Source organism: Hypomesus transpacificus, chromosome 25 (assembly GCF_021917145.1).
Source record: "Hypomesus transpacificus isolate Combined female chromosome 25, fHypTra1, whole genome shotgun sequence".
NCBI lineage: Eukaryota > Metazoa > Chordata > Actinopteri > Osmeriformes > Osmeridae > Hypomesus > Hypomesus transpacificus.
The window spans coordinates 1110241-1127699 of record NC_061084.1 but is presented as its reverse complement, the minus strand read 5'-3'; the positions used below and the strand labels follow the sequence as shown (position 1 = coordinate 1127699).

Below are 17459 nucleotides of genomic sequence, written 5' to 3'. Positions count from 1 at the left end.
TGATTTGGTTTGAGTCTTTATTTCCTGTTACCCTTGTTTGAGTGAAAGGGTTAATGGATGAAATCGATGCTAAATTGGATATTATTATTCCTCGTTGTCCCTCCGGCTTGGTTCATTAGCCAGTGAAAGGGTCACATAATGGATTTATAAGCGCGTTTGGTCCCAATGTGGGCTTTTGTAATGTTTCTAAAACAAATTCAAGTGTTAAATGCAAAGCAAATACTAACCTGGAAAAAAAAAAAGACTGGCCTATTGGAAACTTCAGTGTTTTTTATATAAAATCTGAAAGCTTGTAATTACTCCGAATTGTGGAGAGGGTTGCAATCCTGTACATGTAAACATTGCTCTCCTTCTAGGGGTGGGTTTGGGATGGGGGGGGGGGGGGGGGGGTTAGGATAGGCAGGCAGGACAGAGGGCTACATTCAAGGGGAGAGGGGTTAGAATTTTGTAAGTTGGAGAGAGAATTATGCTAAAATTAAAAACTTTTTTTCTCAAGTGTTTTTTTATTCCAATGTCTCTGTATCCTTTAATGTATCTTGATAAGAAAAGAAATAAAGATTTTTTTTCTTTGTGGTCGTATAATGGCTGTCTTTGTCATTGTCTCATTCTATTAAACTCTAGATTTGGTCACAAATAATACAAATGTTAGTTATATTTTACATTCCTGACGCGTTTGTTCTTTCATTGAACAAAAGCTGATGGGGACATCTTGTTATTCCTGTTGGAGACCTAATGCAACCTTTTAGTTTAATGTCATATAACATATAGTTGAAATTACTGAATAATAAGCTATGCAAGCTGGTAGAAGGAGGTTTACAATGTTTTTTCTATTTCAATCACGTCAGACCAATGTCATTACCCCGTTTAATTATTTAACAGACAGTATTTAATTATCACGTCACTCAGGTGTGAGCTTTATCTCTCCTGCAATTGGGGTGAGAATTGACACAAAGTAGGTGTGTATGTACCCTGTAAGCTTGCCGTTTGAAATCAGGCATTCATTGTTTATTGAGCCCAGTGCTCCGAGTTTCCGTGACAATGCCTAATTTGATCAGGGGCCTTTTCATACACGTTTGCGACAAATTAACGTTACGAACCTATAACTGGATTGGCTTGCTTCGAATAAAATGGGCTACTAGCCTTCCGGCCATGATTGGTTAATTCGTACAGCCACTGACGTTCAACGTTGCACAGCTGATCCTCATTTTAAAGCGAACGCGGGAGTAGGAATTAGGTCAAGTTAAAAGGTGGCTGATACAGAGGGCAATTGCGTGCTACTCCAAACAAAGCAGTGTAGTCCACGTCGTGGTGTGTGCTTCTTAACGATACACTTGTAGATTAGGGTTACTTTTAATTATATTGCTCTCTCCAGACAACAGCGCCTGACGCATTTTTGGAGAGGCATAACGAACAAACAAGAAGCAGTCCGGTGATTAATCCTCAACTCGCAATCATGTTTGAGGTAAGCTGTTTGAACATGCTGGCTTTAAAATACAAATTTACGTTGTGTAGTTAAGATGTTCTCAAGTGTGGGAGCGGGTTATGTGGAATGCCAGTTTTGCCATTGTTACAATATTGGGACAATAAAGCCATGGTCTCATTGCCATGGCCGTCAGCTTAACATTTTCTTATAACATATGGTCTACTGCCTCCAACACTAATCCTTTTGTCATGCGTCTTTTTCTCAGACCAGTGATGACATGCTCATGTTTCCCTTTGAGGAGGAGATGGTAAACAGCCTTTTCTCTGAGGAGACCGTGGGTGGTAAAGTCTTGTCGTTGGCTGAGTCGCTCCTGCCCCTGGTCGAGTCTCCCTCCTCGCCACTGATCCCCTGGATGTGCTCCACACGCTACAAGACAGAGCTATGCAGCCGCTACGCTGAGACTGGCGCCTGCAAGTACGCCCAACGCTGCCAGTTCGCCCATGGTCTCCAAGACCTCCACGTGCCCTCTCGCCACCCCAAGTACAAGACTGAGCTGTGCCGTACGTACCACACGGCGGGCTACTGCATCTACGGCACCCGCTGCCTGTTTGTCCACAGCCCAAAGGAGCAACGCCCGGCCCGCCGCAGACGCAGAAACGTCCTCTGCCGCACCTTCGTCTCTTTTGGGGTGTGTCCCTTTGGCACGAGGTGCAACTTCATCCACGTCGAAGGCCCTGGAAGTGCCACCCCAGATTCTGACAGTGCAGAGGAGGAGAGAAGCCCCCTGCCTGTCCCCTCCAAGCCCCTGGCACAGCCCCAGTCCCAGGAGTGGAGGCCCCGAGGGGCCCTGTGTCGCACCTTCAACAGCTTTGGTTTTTGCCTCTACGGCACTCGCTGCCGCTTCCAGCACGGCCTTCCCAGTGCCGTCAAAGGATCTCACCACAGCCAGACTAGCTCCCTTCAGCTGGCTGGGGGAGCCCTGTCTCCAGGCTCCCTGTTCTCATCCTCCTGCTCCTCACCAACCTCTAACCTGGTATCCCCCCTGGACCCGGAAGACTCCTCCCCTCTGACCTCCCCAGCAGACCAGCCCATGGCCCACAACGCCTTCACCTTCTCCTGCCAGCACCTCAACGACCTGCTGCTCCCTCTGGCGCTCCGTCTGCAACAGCTGGAACAGTCAGAGCACATCTATAAGGGGGCTGATGCCCTGTAGTCATGCTAATGCAAGGGATAATTAATGAATTAGGTTAGTTAATATTATAATTTTGTAACCCATTGCATCTTCATTTTTTGTTTTGTAGCAGTTTACTGCATGAGATGGTATTTTACACAGAATTTCAGACCTTTTTTTAAATACTCTTGAAATTCACAGGCCCAGAAACATTTGTTCAAATGTAAATTTGACTTTTTAAACTTGTACATATGGATACTTTTTATACAATATTAATGTTGATATTTATGAATATTGCTAACTTAATGTTTTCATTTTAATATGAGCCTGAAATAAATCAGTGAGTCCCTAACATTCTATTGTTGCACTGCTTTATTTGTTTAAAAATCCAAGTCAGTTTTGAAAGGAAAAATGACAAGTTTATTCAAGGCAGCCTCCTTGATCAGGATGGACATGTACACAGCCACCACCTTATCAACCTTGGAGCATTACAAAAGCTTTTAACTTGCCAGTCTAAAAAGCAGTAGGCTACTATTGGAAGGCACGCTCACCAAGCTGTTAGAGGCAACATGGAGGCAGTCAGACATCCTGGCATGCTTGATTCGTGACAGGCTGGAGGAGGATGGGGTGTTTTAAGAAACTGCCTGCTTTCTACATTGCCATCTGGCGCTCATGTGCTACCCAGGTTGTTGGACTAACGACAAGTGACCTTTTTTGAGGGCAGTACAAACACCAGCAGAGGTGGGCATCCGTGGCTAACTTGGCGTAGGGGATGCGGCCATTGAAAAAAAACATGACTGATTAGGCTATTGATAATTTGACTCCGCCATCTACACAAAATTGCCTCGCAACTCCGCTGCCCTGTCGCCAAGCAACTGTTTTCCTACACAAAAGCAATTAGTGCTGATCTACCAATCCAGATGGGGACACGGAGTTGGATACGACAACACCGGGCAACTGAATGATCGGACAGTGATGGAAGGGTTATTTTTTAGCAAGTGGAGGGATTGGTTGAGACCAAGGGACGTATGTTTGAGTGAAATTTGATTGCACCAATCATGAGTCTGAAACCTAGCCTGTATCCGGAACATGTCAACAGTGCACATCTAGCGAGACTTCTGTGCACAATTTGAATGTATTTTCCCAGCCAATTTAATTTCAACTACTTAAGCGGGTAAGTGATTGATCAGTGTGATACCCCCTTACAATCTGGCCTTTCAGTTTACTTTGGTGGTGGGTGGGTTGTAAATGAACTATGAGACACACAGTGAGTCCTAGACGTAGTTAGCTCTAGCTAACTAGCTAATGTTGCTTAGGAATGTAGGCTACTAGCGAATACTAGCTACCCCTGTGATCACCAGTTACATCAGCTATTTCTTCCAAATCTTAACATTACCAAAATATTTTAATTTTTAAAATTGGTTATAGCCTACAACGAGTCATTGCACCATCGATTTTACCTTGAAAGCAATAACCTAGCTCAGATAGGTATTTTGTTGACTAATTGTCTAGACAGCTAATAATAGTGTGCAAAGTCTATCCATTTGCTTAAGATCGTTTCTATTTGTCTTCAGATCTTTCAGCAGAGCTGCGGGTCAACCGGGAAGGCGCCGTGAGCATGGCGGACCGGGAGGAGAGGCGCTTCGCCGAGGTGCCCAGGGAGTCTGTCAAACTCATGGCGGAAAGTGCTGGAGTGGAGCTCACAGACGACGTGGCTGCCCTTCTGGCTGAGGATGTGTGCTATCGGCTTAGGGAAGCCACACAGGTAAATGCAGCAGGAGATGCCTATCTCATGGATGTCACACCATAAATCGCGAAAATAACATTTTGTGTTTGTGTGCTCCCGCACAGAGTAGCTCCCAGTTCATGAGGCATGCAAAGAGGAGAAAACTGACCGTTGAAGACTTCAACAGAGCACTGCGTTGGAGCAATGTGGAGGTGAGAGAGTATTTACATGTCTATCTTGCTGTGTCCTACCTTATCTAGCTGTCTCCACACCCACACGTATGTTTTCATGGTCAGAATCTAACTTCCTGTGCTCTGTTGTCATCTGCCAGGCTATTTGTGGCTATGGTGCCCAAGACTCCTTACCATTTCGTCCCATCAAGGAAGGGGAACTGTTCTTTGTGGAGGACCGTGACATCAATCTGGTGGAACTGGCTCTGGCCACCAACATACCTAAGGGTTGTGCAGAGACCATGGTTAGAGGTAGTGAAGAGTCATATACATTACTGGTTTCACTCTTTGCATGCATCAGCACATCACTTACAGTCACATGAACAGTGTTCATGCTTGACTGTTATTGTTTGCTTTGCCAGTGAATGTGTCTTACCTGGATGGGAAAGGCAACCTGGAGCCACAAGGAACTGGTAAGAGATTAAAGATATGATTGAAGACAGTTCAGAATGACGTGTTTGTGTGTGTGTGAGAGAAGCTAAACTTGTTTCGTCTCCCTGACAGTCCCCAGTGCAGTGCAGACTCTCTCGGATGACTTGCTGAAGTATTACCAACAGATCACTCGTGCTATCCTCGGAGAGGACCCTCACCTCATGAAGGTATGTTTACATTTAGCAGACGCTCTTATCCAGAATGACTTACAGTAAGTACAGGGACATTCTCCCTAAGGCAAGTAGGGTGAAGTGCCTTACCCAAGGACACAACGTCATTTTTCACGGCCGGAAATCGAACCGGCAACCTTCTGATTAATAGTCCGACTCCTTAACCGCCCAGCCATCTGACCCCCATCTGATAGTATGTTACTATCGACGAAGGTGACTGAGAGTCACACCTCAAATAAAAAGGTGACTGAAAGAACGATCTGGAACATTTCCTCCGTTTCTCCCACAGGTGGCTCTGCTGGATCTCCAGTCCAACTCCAAAATCGCCGCCCTTCTGCCGTATTTTGTCTACGTCATTAGCGGGGTACGTTACACTGAATAGACGTCACATCACAGACGTACACCATGTCACTCCATCAAATGTTCCCTCTGGCCTCAACCCTGTCTCCTGCCTCTCCCCTCAGGTGAAGTCGGTGAGCCATGACCTGGAGCAGCTGAACAGGCTGCTGCACATGGTGAAGAGCCTAGTCCAGAACCCCTACCTGTACCTGGGCTCCTACGTGCGCAGCCTGGTGTCCAGCGTCATGTACTGCATCCTGGAGCCCCTGGCTGCCTCCATCAACCCCCTGAACGACCACTGGACCCTGCGCGACTACGCCGCCATGCTCCTCAGCCACATCTTCTGGTGAGACGGCGACACAGAGGGGGGCAGACTTGAGCCTGAGATTAAACGTTCGACTCTGGATCAGTTGTGTCGCGAGTCGGTACCTGGAGACGATGCTGTCCTCTGAATGTCATTGTTTGAATGGCTGTGTGGATATAGGACCCATGGAGACCTTGTGAGCGGTCTGTACCACCAGATCCTGCTGTCCCTCCAGAAGGTTCTGTCCGACCCGGTCCGCCCCCTGTGCTCCCACTACGGGGCAGTGGTGGGGCTCCATGGCCTTGGCTGGAAGGTATCACTCACATCCCTCCTGTGTCATCCCTGCACACTGTGTTCTTTATATATACATGTGATGTACCAGATGTCTTCAACTCTGTTTTATTTATTGTGTGTGTAGGCTGTTGAGCGGGTGCTCTATCCCCACCTACCTGCGTACTGGGCAAACCTGCAGGCTGTACTGGATGATTACTCTGTGTCCAATGCCCAGGTCAAAGCAGACGGACACAAGGTCTATGGAGCCATCCTGGTGAGCAAAACATATCTCTCTCATGTGGTTTAAATAGTAAAAGACTGGACGAACCCCTTCTACTACCCGTGTGTTAACCAGCAATCCCCTCCCTTCCCCTCTAGGTGGCAGTGGAGCGTCTTCTGAAGATGAAGGCCTTGTCCCTATCGCAGTCTGCAGACACGGCACAGCCAGGCTCCGGTGGTGGGATGGGCTTCAGGGTGAACTCCCCTGGGCTCAGCCCCCCTCCCGAGCCCCTCTCAGAGCCCGCCCTGGGCATCGCCAGCCACCTCCAGGCCGGCGGGGCGGGGTGCCCCTGGGAGGAGTGGACGGCTGTGCCCCTGCCCGCCATGTACGGAGAGCTGTACTCCTTCTTCGGGGACAGTCTGGCGGTCCGGTTCAGCACCGGACCAGAGCTGGGAGGGTGCCCGCCTTCGCCCCCGGCCCTGTCTGCCGACACGAGGAAAGAGCCGTCCGGTTCAGCGGCCGACCCGGACACCGCCCGCAAGATGCCGCAGCTGACGGCCAACCTGAACATCAGCCCGCGCCAGGATGGCAGTCCTCGGGCGGAGCCGGCTCCACCCAGCCTGGCTGCCCCTGGGAGGTAAACGCACATCTGTGGTTCTGATTTCCGAACATTTCAGTTTGCGCCGCTTGTCTTGAAGTTCTTCACGATTTTGCTTGATTATCTTTAGATTCGTGTTTTTACGACATGGTCTATTCCCGCTTTAGACATATTTTTGTTTTTTTTGTGCTCCTGGATCCAGGTCCCTGGCTCGCTCCTCCTCCTCCTCCTCAGTCCAGCGTTCCCGCTCCTCTTCCTCCAGGCCAGGCCAGCGCTCTGCGGGGCTGTCCCGCGACGTCTTCCCCAAAGCCCGCTTCCCCCCGCCCCAGGCCGGGCCCCCTGCCTTCTCCTTCCTCATTGGTGGACGGCAGATGGGCCGCCGTTGCCAGGGGCGACGTTTCCAGACCAGCTTCAGCCCCCAGCCCCTGTCCACCGTGCCGCCTCGCGCCTACGCCCACAAACTTCCTGTCATCGGCAGGGTGGGCAAGCCCGTCCGCCGCTGGGCCTGTTCCCATTACTCCCTCCACCTGCCCCTCTGAGCTCTGAGAGAGGTGAGAGGTGGTTGGAGAGGGGGGAAATGGAATTTGGCCAAGCTGCTACTCGGCAGTTTGTTGTTGACTCATGCCCTTTTATACTGACACTGAAACCAAGAGACGGCCCGTAAGCCAATAGCTCAGTTTCTGAGAAGAGAACCCTTTGTCCCAAGGAGGTATGGAAGGAGACGAATATGTTTCAATATTGGAATTAGGCCCAGTGGGTGGAATTGCAGTTGGCAAGGAAAATACTTTAAAGCTCAACTTCAACATTATCTTGACAATTATTTTGCTATCACGTGTATGTAAAATCCTGTACATATTCCATTTCATGGAATAAAAAGTGCTACAATATCACTACATCTTTTCTTCTGCATTTGGAACATCAGCACATGTCGATTGTTCACTGTTTTATTTCTATTGTTTTGACTCAATGGATTTCTCATGCCCTAAAGGAATGGGATACTGATATGTCCCTTAAATATTTAAAGGTGAATAGTTAATGTGAGTATGGCTATTTGGTTTCAGTGGGCTCCAGCCTGCTCCCGGATGGCCAGTCAAGCGACGATGGTCCGCTGGTTGGAAGCTTGTCGGCATTTCTGCCGTGTCAGGTCTTTCTGGTTTCTCGTTCTCGGCTATGTTCTCTTCACCCTCTTTGGTGGGCTGGTGTTCATGGCCATAGAGATGCCCGTGGAGAAGACCCTGAGAGCCCAAGTCCAGGAACTGAAAGAGAGGTTTCTAGAAGGGCACAGATGCGTTAAGGAGAGTCAGTTAGACGACCTGCTCCAAAAGGCGCTGTCGACTGACCAGCGTGGGGTATCTCTCCTGGAGGCTAGCAGTGAGGACCTTCACTACGATTTCACCTCCTCTCTGTTCTTTGTCATTGTCACTCTGTCTACCACAGGTAAGACGACAACTATGGATGTTTACTAGAGCCCTCGCATTTACAGGGCATTGTGTTTCAAAATAGTGCTGATAATGTATCCGAGAGTCTGATAAAACGAGATTGGGCCTTGTTGATTCCAATCAGCATGACGCTTTCTGTTTTTTTCCTCTCTCTCTTTCACCCTCTCCCTCTCTCCTCCAGGGTACGACTTCTTCACCCCTATCTCCGAGGAGGCCAAGCTCTTCTGTATATTCTACTGCACCCTGGGCATTCCCCTCACCCTCTTCCTCCTTTCCTGCCTCTCCGACTTCCTGCTGCCCCATCTCACCCACAGCCCTGTCCGCCACCTCCAGACCCACTGGGGGATGCCCCACGCCCGGGCGGCGCTGCTCCACGCCGGCCTGCTGGCCCTCGCCATAGCGACAGTGCTCTTCCTGCTTCCTGCCATGGTCTTCTACTTCCTGGAAACGGAGTGGAGGTTCCTGGACGCGCTGTTCTTCTGCTTCCTGACTCTGAGCACCATCGGCCAGGGCGGCTACACGCCGGGGGCAGCCTGGGAGCGGAGCTCCAGGGAGACCCTCAAGCTGCTCACCACCTGTGAGGCAGACTAGAGAGATCCCATTTCCAAATGCCACATGCTTGATCATGTGATCATGCCTGTTATCTATGTACTTTATGGTAAGATTTGAGTGAAAATGTCTCCTTATGGGGTTGGTTGTGGGTTTTTGGTGGTTATCTCCCCAGGTTATTTGATGTTTGGCCTCCTTGTGCTTCTGGCGTTCCGGGACACGGCCCTGGAGGTGCCTCTGGTCCAGGCGGTTTTCCGGATGTTCTCCGGCCCGAGGGAGGGAGAGCTCAGGGGGATGGACCTGGACGAGATGGTGCTCGGTGGTGACTGTGGACCCTCACGACGCTCCTACCAGGAGCCCCAGTATTCTCTCCCCATCTCGACCATCTCCTTCTGCCCCCTGGAGCAGCAAGGAATCCCCTCACCTGACCAGTCCAACCCTCCCCCTCTGGAGTACCCTACCTCCACCTCCGAGCCTGGGTCTAGCTCCTCTCCAGACCCAGATACAAAGATCTGATATGCTCCACCCGGACAGTGGCACTGCTATTTTGTCTTAGAACTCCTTTGGGTTGATTAACATTCTTCAATGGCTATTGTTTTGAAGTGCAGACTCAGTCTATTTGATTAGATTTCCATTCATACTGAGAGAACAGCTTAGAAAGTAAAGCCTTTTTGAATGTATTATCCCTCAATTATGGTGCCAAATGTATGGTGGGAGCAGATGGGAATCTATATTTTAGATGACCACAAGGTGGCAGGCTAAACAATCTTTCTGAATTGTCCTATTTACTGATGCAGTCAGTCTGATTGTTCAATTTTTTAACAGTCCCTTTCATTAACAGATCATTGTACGGGCATGTTTGATAACAGGGGTGGGGTTAAGACGAGTGTGTGTTAGCGCCTGTTATATTGTTGTCCCTTCTTGCAGTGTAAAATACAGTTGATTGCTACAATAACAGTGTTCTATGGCAGTGTGTTTGTCAAGCCAAATAATCATATAATTATCTATTAACCATGTCTACACAAGCTAACACGATAATCACTGGTCTGTCTACGTTGTAACAAGCCCCTATGGGCTGGTTGCTACTTTGTAGCATAACATTGTGGTCAATGCTCTTGTTGTAGACTCAGTTATTGCCACGGCATTCACATCATTGACTTGGAGTTCCAATAGAGGAGTGCAGCTCTGTGGTTTGACAGTGGCCCTAGTCAGAGCTGCTGCTCTTGTCCCTCTATGGATGTGTTTGTGTGAGAGGGGCACTTGGGCCACGATGACTCAGCCTGTGCCCAGTACTGGTAGCCCTGGCACCTCCTTACACACACACACACACGAGCGCAGGCACACACAAACAGTGTAAACACATTCCCAGAAGTGCGTATTGGGTCATGCTGCTTATTAGGTCATTCTGAGGATGCTTTGACTTGATGCAGCCGACTGAATGCACTGAAGCGATGGGAGGGAGTTGGAGAGTTGGAGATATTTTGGTGCTCGTCAAAGCTGGGACAAATTATTATTTGGAAAGGATGTCAACACAGTATGCACTTGAATGCATTGAGAAACATTTCATCTGATGAGATGTTTTTAAGTCATGCTAAATGTATCTAGTTTGTACATATCAGTTATCCAGTCAGTCCTTTTTTGTGTATAGCTGAGTCGAAGGTTTAATCTCCTCAAATCCAGTTTCAACTGTGAAGTGGACAGCCCGGTCAGATGGTCAACCAGGTCATCTGTGAGGTAAGTCATCATGACAGGCGTGCGTGTACCTAAGTGGCATGTTAAAGCTGCTCACACACACACCCACACACACAGTCTCCATGTCGCCTCTCCAGTCAGCTGAGGGGTCACATGGGACCTAGGACCAGTTGGAGAATCTGTCACTTTGACAGAGTAGGGGCATCCCTGCCAAGTCACTGGATCACCTAGCTCCATTAGCCAGGATCAGTGGCTAGATGTTGACATATCCTCACATTATTGACAAGCAATAGACTATGCCTGTGATTTATAGTACCACATTCAAAGGCCAAAGGTCAAGCCAGAGCCATGTTCAGATGGGATGTACTATTTCTCAGTGCTTAAATAGATGGTCTTTTGATTAAAATTAAGGATTAACAATGATGGTAGTGATTGTACATAGAAGACCGGGTCTTTCGAAAAAGCTTTGCGCGTTGCCACATTGGCGTGACCTTGATAACGTTTCCTTGAGAGTGTGTCCGGGTTCTCGTTGGCTGTCTTGTTCTGTGGTTTTGATGGACAGAGGGCAGGTGTGTAGCTGAGCGTGTCTATATATATATATATACACAATGCACAAACTATATATATATATATATATACACAATGTGTATCAAGGTCGGGGGACTATGAGAGACTGTGTTGGTGAGGACGCTCTGAACTCTGCCGACCAGTCAAGCATCTCCACACGTCCTCTCAAGAGACGACACGTTGTGGCCTTTTTTCAGTTTAAAAACTCTGTTTTGCCTCCGTCCTCGATGTTTTCAGTTTGCATGCTTGATTTCCAGCTTGAGTTTTGAGCGTGTGAGTAATGGTGCTGAATTTGAAAGGGAGAGACGACTCCCACCATTGAGTGACCTTATTTACAGTTTGACAGGATGCTTTGAACTACCATTGTGACTAAAACATAACACACATTAATCTTATACCATCACACAATGAGACCTTATGTATCCTTATCGGAGGATGATTAGTCACTCATTGGTGAAAGCAACTTGTTTTCTTCCGCCATTTTGGCTCATCCATCATTGTATGTTAGATTTACAGCACTGCCCTCAAGTGCCCCACCACTCAACACACACACACACATCCTCTAACCCAGGTGGCAGTCACTCACCCTCTGAGGAAAACAGGAAGCAGTAAGAACCAATGGGTGGTCAACCGACAGGAAGTAGATTGTTGCTGAAAGATTTCTTCCTCTAAAAGAAACAACACCTACAAAGGTGTCAATTAGAGAGATGTATGCTCGCCTGTCTGGCTGACTACATACCAGAGTCTGGACTAAGTTAAGTAACCGGAACACTTTGCCTGGCTAGAATAGTCTGTTATTGTTTGAGCAGCTTGTCAGGTGTGCGTTCCCTCAAATTGATGTATGGGCAGGTCATCCTTTTGGAGTTTCCCTCGAGGTCATATCTTCGAACTGATTGTGACCCCAATCTCCAGGCTTTTACCAACATCCCAACAACCTCTGTGGGTTGTTGGAATAGTAGGACATCGTATACTATACTAATCATCCGGCATGTTCTTTAGTGGGACTAGCTGGACTTGAAAGAATCTCAATGTATACATTTTCTTTCTTTATTATGTGTAACTTTCCAGATTCCTTTTCTGGAAGGTTCTGTACACAAGTATCTGTACAATGTGTACTTACAAGGCAGAGAAATGCCATTCCAATAATAGTTTCTGTGATAAACATAACCACGTCTTAATGGACTTTTGGCAAATGACCAGTTAAAAGAGGACTTGGTTTTCCCTGGTGTGCCGACCCCCTTCCATTCGTCCTTATTTCTTCCTTTATTCTCCCACCCAAATCCAGCTGTTTCCCAGCTGCAACCCTGCTTGGTCCAACTGCTGAAAGGGAGGATGTGCTTGCACAGACAAAGGAGGTTACGTCCATAGAAGGGAGATTTAGGAGCATCACTTTTAACAGGGAACTGAGCACAAACAGTACAAATGATGTACTAAACAACACCTGCCCAATCTGGACACTGGTGCCCACATAATAAACCCACATATTTAAATGAAACCTAAATAAACATGTATTTTGAGTGCTGCATGCTGATATGATCAGACATCATTTTAGATGGTTATATATCTATAGATATGTTATATATTAGTAAGAACTGGACAGGCAGTTAGAAAGGACAGTGTGATACTGTCTTTCTCAGAGCTCAAACCTCCCCAGCTGCTAGTATCTGTCGGCCACCGATTATAAATAAACGCTGGCGTAAACTGGAAAAGTCCCCTTCACTGACTGACAGGCTTTCAGTAGTAGGCTATATGCTACTCTGACATTGCAAATGGGATCATTCTGAAACATCTGTTGATATCATGTCCTTGTGTTTTAAACCCAATGTGTACATGTTATGTTGAATTTCGCATGCAACCCTGCCCCCCAGTGCATTTGGGACTCTGAAAGATGAATTGCTTCCCATCCTCGCCCTCCCCTCTTCAACCGCACTGGCAAAGCAAGCCAAGAAAGAAGGACAAAATGGGCTTTCCTGTTATCAACTAATCATCGACATTTCTTCAACAAAAACACTTGAATTGAAGCATGAATCAACAGTGACTAGGGTGTAAATCATTGTAGCCTATGCAAAACTGTGTTTGATTACACAAGTATTACAGCTGCGTGGAGTTGGGCTGTTGCTGTGAAGATCTGTCGCCGCGTGCATTTGTTTTGCAGTTTGACATTTGCGACATGTGAACACTGCAGTCATTGGGACATCGACGCACTCGCGCTACAGGCGGAGAAGTGCTATCTGTCTTCTTAAAAAAGAAAGTAGGCTATGAGGAGGAGGACAGAATACAGCTGTGTGGATTTTAACTGATGTTTCTTATAAAGTACTTGAGAATTTTTTAACGTAAAATATGACTTCGGTTTGGAAAAGACTACAACGAGTCGGCAAGAAAGCCTCGAAGTTCCAGTTTGCGGCGTCTTTTCAAGAGCTGATGATAGAATGCACTAATAAATGGTAAGAATGGACTCCTCAGACTATCAAGATGTAAAAAAATAATGCTAGTCACAATATTTGTCACCGTGAGTAGCTTTTTGATTCAGAATAAAGTCAGTTTTAGTTTCGTATTTGGAAAAATAAACTGCAGATTTGAGTTGATACAATTGCTTATTTTATTAAAGGCTATTTGACTCGATATACTTCAAATGTAGTAGCCTTAGTAGCAACATTTTTCTCCATGATTTATTACACTGCAATATTACAGTGACCTATCGATTTTGGTGAAGGCGTGCCGCTCTTGTATGTGCCCACTTCCGCATTTACCGGCTATATAGGTACTCTTTAGCATGTTCCCATCCTAATTATCACCTGGCTGGATGAAACTCCGAGGGACTCGGAGACCTTTTTTTTGTTGGTAGCGAGACATTTGTGAGGTGTCAACATGGTTTAAAGCCTGCAGCAGGTGTCTGAGGCGACGATGAACGTCCCTATCTTCAGTACAATCATTGAAGCACATGCACACAGCATGTAGCTACTTATGTTACATACAGTACATGGGTGTCTTCCCCCCCAAAGGTCTCGCTGAGAAGCAATAGCAATGCTGTTGCCGTGACATACCTTGTTTTGTCCAAACCAGGGTCAGGGCCATGTTACTTCCAATTCCAAGTCACAGAAGCTCACAGAGGTGTAGGTTTCATCATACATTTGACATAATACACTTTTTGAAAATAGCAACTCTGTGCCCCCACTTTTAATTAAGATATATATATATTTTGAGGGTTGCATACTCAGTAGTTAAAAAGCTGTCCTACCCACATATGAAAACAAACCTACACCCCTTACAGTATCAACAGATGGGAAGTATTGTAGTATCCTGTGCAGTTCCGAAGGGTTCCAATCTATGCTTAGCTTTCATGCGTTTCTGGAACTTCTGAAACAAACATATCTCAAGCTAACATGGTGGACTTCATTGGACAAGGCAGTCGATTAGTCATGTATTGGACGGCCGAACTGAGAGAGCAGTGTACGTGAAGCCTTAATGCGCTGATTAAATCACTGAATCGGATGAAGTCCTGCATATGACCGCTGACTCGTATCCGAGTGCATTCATGGGAATGCACACACACAGTCAGACAGACCAAATCCAGCATTGGGTTCATAGGGTTAGACCTCATGCAGGCAGGCAGGGTATGTAGGCAGTTGTCAGAAGTCTGTGGTGCTCAGTCAAACTGTGGGTGATGGCTAGTGGGCGTAGCAGTAATTACATTAGCATTACTCACAGTCCTCTTAGCATAGGCCTCCTATCTCCTAGCCCAGGCTCACAGGGGAGCTGTGCTTATCTTTTCTTCCTGCAATTTGAGGAACTCGTTTTGCTAGCGCTAACATGTTTTGAATTCCTGGTTGGTTTTTCTGTATCATGAACCATCAGGATCTGACGTGGTTTATAACAGTCTCATTGCCAAGAGAAGTCATCCTGAATCTAATGTAGTGCCCTTTCTTCTGTCACACTTGTGATTCAGACATCCTTTATGGCGCACAGCCCACATTCACAGGCCTGCATTCTATATACTGTATGAATAGTCTGTGTCATGGCGTAATGTTAGCTTTACCTGTGTTAGTGTAACAACAGGTATGTCTCCTGGTAGAGTTGCTTGTGGTTCTCAGGTGTTTCTTGGCCACAGTGTTTTGTAAAAAAAACAAAACAACAAGACAAAAGAAAGTTTTAGGGCAAGTAAATCAAGAAGGTCATCATTTGAAAACCATCCTAGGGCAGACTAGACCAACAGCTTGTTGTCATGAGAGAGAAAAACACACAGTGGACAGCGTTAGGCTGTTCTGGTTCAGTCTGTAAGAATGTGTAAAATGTGGATCAGTTAGAAATGCCCTGTTCAACCTTGACGCATGTCTGTGTTTCTCCAATGCTGAAACACACAGCAGCGCTGTACACATGATGGGGTTGAGAATGTCCCGTTTCTGAACTGCACCACTCATATCTATTGGCAGTATGGGTCAGTGACACATCCCAAACGCTAACCCAGCGTCTTTTCATAATGCACACAACGTCAGCCTACATCACAACCTGGGCAAGCTTGCGTAGCGACACATAACAGGGCGTCAGGGTTGGATGGCGTGGATAAGAATGAAACTACTTTCATTTTGTGACATTTAGGCCCACAGCGTGGAGGGTGGTAGGTGTATCACAAGTTACCTAAGTATTCAACAGGTTTATTTCTGTAAACCCCCCCCCCCTCCCCTCTCCGTCTCCACCAGTCTCCCCCCCTTGCCCCCACTGCTTTCTCCGAATGCCCTTTCCCTCCAATCCAGGCAGCTGCTATAACTGGCGTGCAACATGATCCAGAGGCCCTGTCCCAGTGTTACCACAGCCCCTCTCGCTGTCCTTCCATCCAGCTCTTACTTAGTCAGCCTCGTATGCTTGCGGGCCCATGTGCTGAAAACACCTAACATTACAATATCTCCTCTAAGTGTATTAGATTAACTTGAGAGCCTGTCTACGTCTGGTTGTACTGGCCTGAAAGGACATTTTATAGGGCAAGCCCGTGGGGGTGACTTTGTTGTGTGGTTTAGAAACAACAATTATGACCAAACAGCACTAGACCGACCTGCATTGAGGTGGTCTTGATAAGAATAAAGGTTTGGCTAGCAACCACCCACTTAGGGTACAGGTAACAAGCAGGTCGTTGATCCTTAGTATACTGTTGTTTTGTTGCTAGGGCCACGCCCTACATGAATAAAGCCCTGAGGACTCAAAACTGAAAAAAAAAAAAGCCAAACGTGCCCCAGCCAAAGTGTCTCATGCCAGCAGCAGCTTGGATGCATATTCAGGCATGATGGAGACAAACACAGACACACACACACACATACACAGAGCAGGGGAAGTGTCTGTAATACCACACACCAGAACGAATGAACAGGAAAACACACAAACACATGATTGTTTATGTTTTCACTCCACAGGCAAATTCTCTATCCCTGTGTGTGTGTACGTGTGTGTGTGTGTGTGTGTGTGGAGTCACAAGATGCACCTCTCTAGAACCAAGCCTCTCATCACTACGTGTTTATTCAGCAGACAGATGTGCTTGTTTGTTTACACTCAATAGTCTGACATGGGATAGGAGGAACTTAAGTCTGTGGGAACCTCAAACAACAAATGTATTTTCAAAACATAATCTCGCATCAGAATGTAATTGCACCAGACCCTATAGAATAAATCCTAGCACGTGTGTATCCATGCGATCCATATAATGTCCTTGCGTGTCATACCCTGAAGAAATGGGATACTTGAGCAGCCAGCCCTGTCAGAACTGCAGAAGTTTCCACGTAGTATGAATATCGTAGCTGCTCGTGTTTTTACCCATGGGAAAGTGTACATTACCCATGGGAAAGTTAACACTGTACAGATATGTGTGTGTTTCATGTGCACATATGTGTGTTTGTGCTCATGCAGCACATGGTTGTTCAACAGTGGCGATGACAACACATACTAGATGATTGTGAACGTACTGTATAATAAGTGTTTTTGATTCCGTCTCAGGCAACCAGACAAACTGAGGGTGGTTTGGACCAGGAGGAATAGGCGGCACTCCTCCAAGGTATGATGTAAATGGGGTTATCGGGTTCAGGGGTTTATTTAAGTTGAAATGTTTCATCCATTCAGCCTTCCCAGCGCTGCTTGTGGTCCCTGGACTCTCTCCGTCTCCTCCTCCATCCGCTTCTCCTTTTCCCTCCTTCCTCCTTCACACACGGCTCCTCTCTGTCTTCCACCACTTCGTATTAGTCATCATTGTACTGTGTAAACATTTTGAGTGGTATTGGGGCCTGTTACTGCTCCCCGAGCCTTTCGGCCCGCCACTAAAAAACATGTCGGAAACCCCGCCTGCA

General features: G+C 47.0%; 4 protein-coding genes across 10 annotated transcripts in view; all 4 read left to right on the top strand.

Annotated features, from left to right (window-relative positions):
• Window positions 1-1151: 1151 nt before the first annotated feature.
• cth1 (cysteine three histidine 1) lies at window positions 1152-2636 on the top strand. The gene is made up of 2 exons (XM_047048791.1): window positions 1152-1462; window positions 1689-2636. Exons 1-2 carry the CDS (start codon window positions 1454-1456, stop codon window positions 2634-2636), a joined length of 957 nt encoding a protein of 318 aa, XP_046904747.1. The 5' UTR covers window positions 1152-1453.
• A 1037-nt stretch (window positions 2637-3673) lies between these two features.
• taf6l (TAF6-like RNA polymerase II, p300/CBP-associated factor (PCAF)-associated factor) lies at window positions 3674-7779 on the top strand. Its single transcript, XM_047048975.1, has 12 exons — window positions 3674-3768; window positions 4169-4359; window positions 4446-4532; window positions 4652-4802; window positions 4913-4963; window positions 5055-5149; window positions 5442-5516; window positions 5617-5837; window positions 5976-6108; window positions 6214-6342; window positions 6447-6925; window positions 7089-7779. The coding sequence occupies exons 2-12, from the start codon at window positions 4213-4215 to the stop codon at window positions 7423-7425; spliced, it is 1905 nt and encodes a 634-aa protein (XP_046904931.1). The 5' UTR covers window positions 3674-3768; window positions 4169-4212; the 3' UTR covers window positions 7426-7779.
• Window positions 7780-7875: 96 nt separating this feature from the next.
• kcnk7 (potassium channel, subfamily K, member 7) lies at window positions 7876-9795 on the top strand. The gene is made up of 3 exons (XM_047048976.1): window positions 7876-8323; window positions 8507-8902; window positions 9050-9795. The coding sequence occupies exons 1-3, from the start codon at window positions 7930-7932 to the stop codon at window positions 9388-9390; spliced, it is 1131 nt and encodes a 376-aa protein (XP_046904932.1). The 5' UTR covers window positions 7876-7929; the 3' UTR covers window positions 9391-9795.
• A 3237-nt stretch (window positions 9796-13032) lies between these two features.
• The window catches only part of ehbp1l1a (EH domain binding protein 1-like 1a), a 30483-nt gene continuing 26056 nt past the window's right edge, over window positions 13033-17459 (top strand). Inside the window, exons 1-2 of one of the 7 annotated variants that reach the window (XM_047048871.1) lie at window positions 13033-13577; window positions 17113-17170. In XM_047048871.1, the coding sequence (XP_046904827.1) occupies window positions 13474-13577; window positions 17113-17170 (162 nt within the window). In that variant the 5' untranslated portion in view covers window positions 13033-13473. The remainder of the gene's footprint in view (window positions 13578-17112; window positions 17171-17459) is intronic. The other 6 variants (XM_047048873.1, XM_047048867.1, XM_047048868.1 and 3 more) reach the window with 6 other exon arrangements.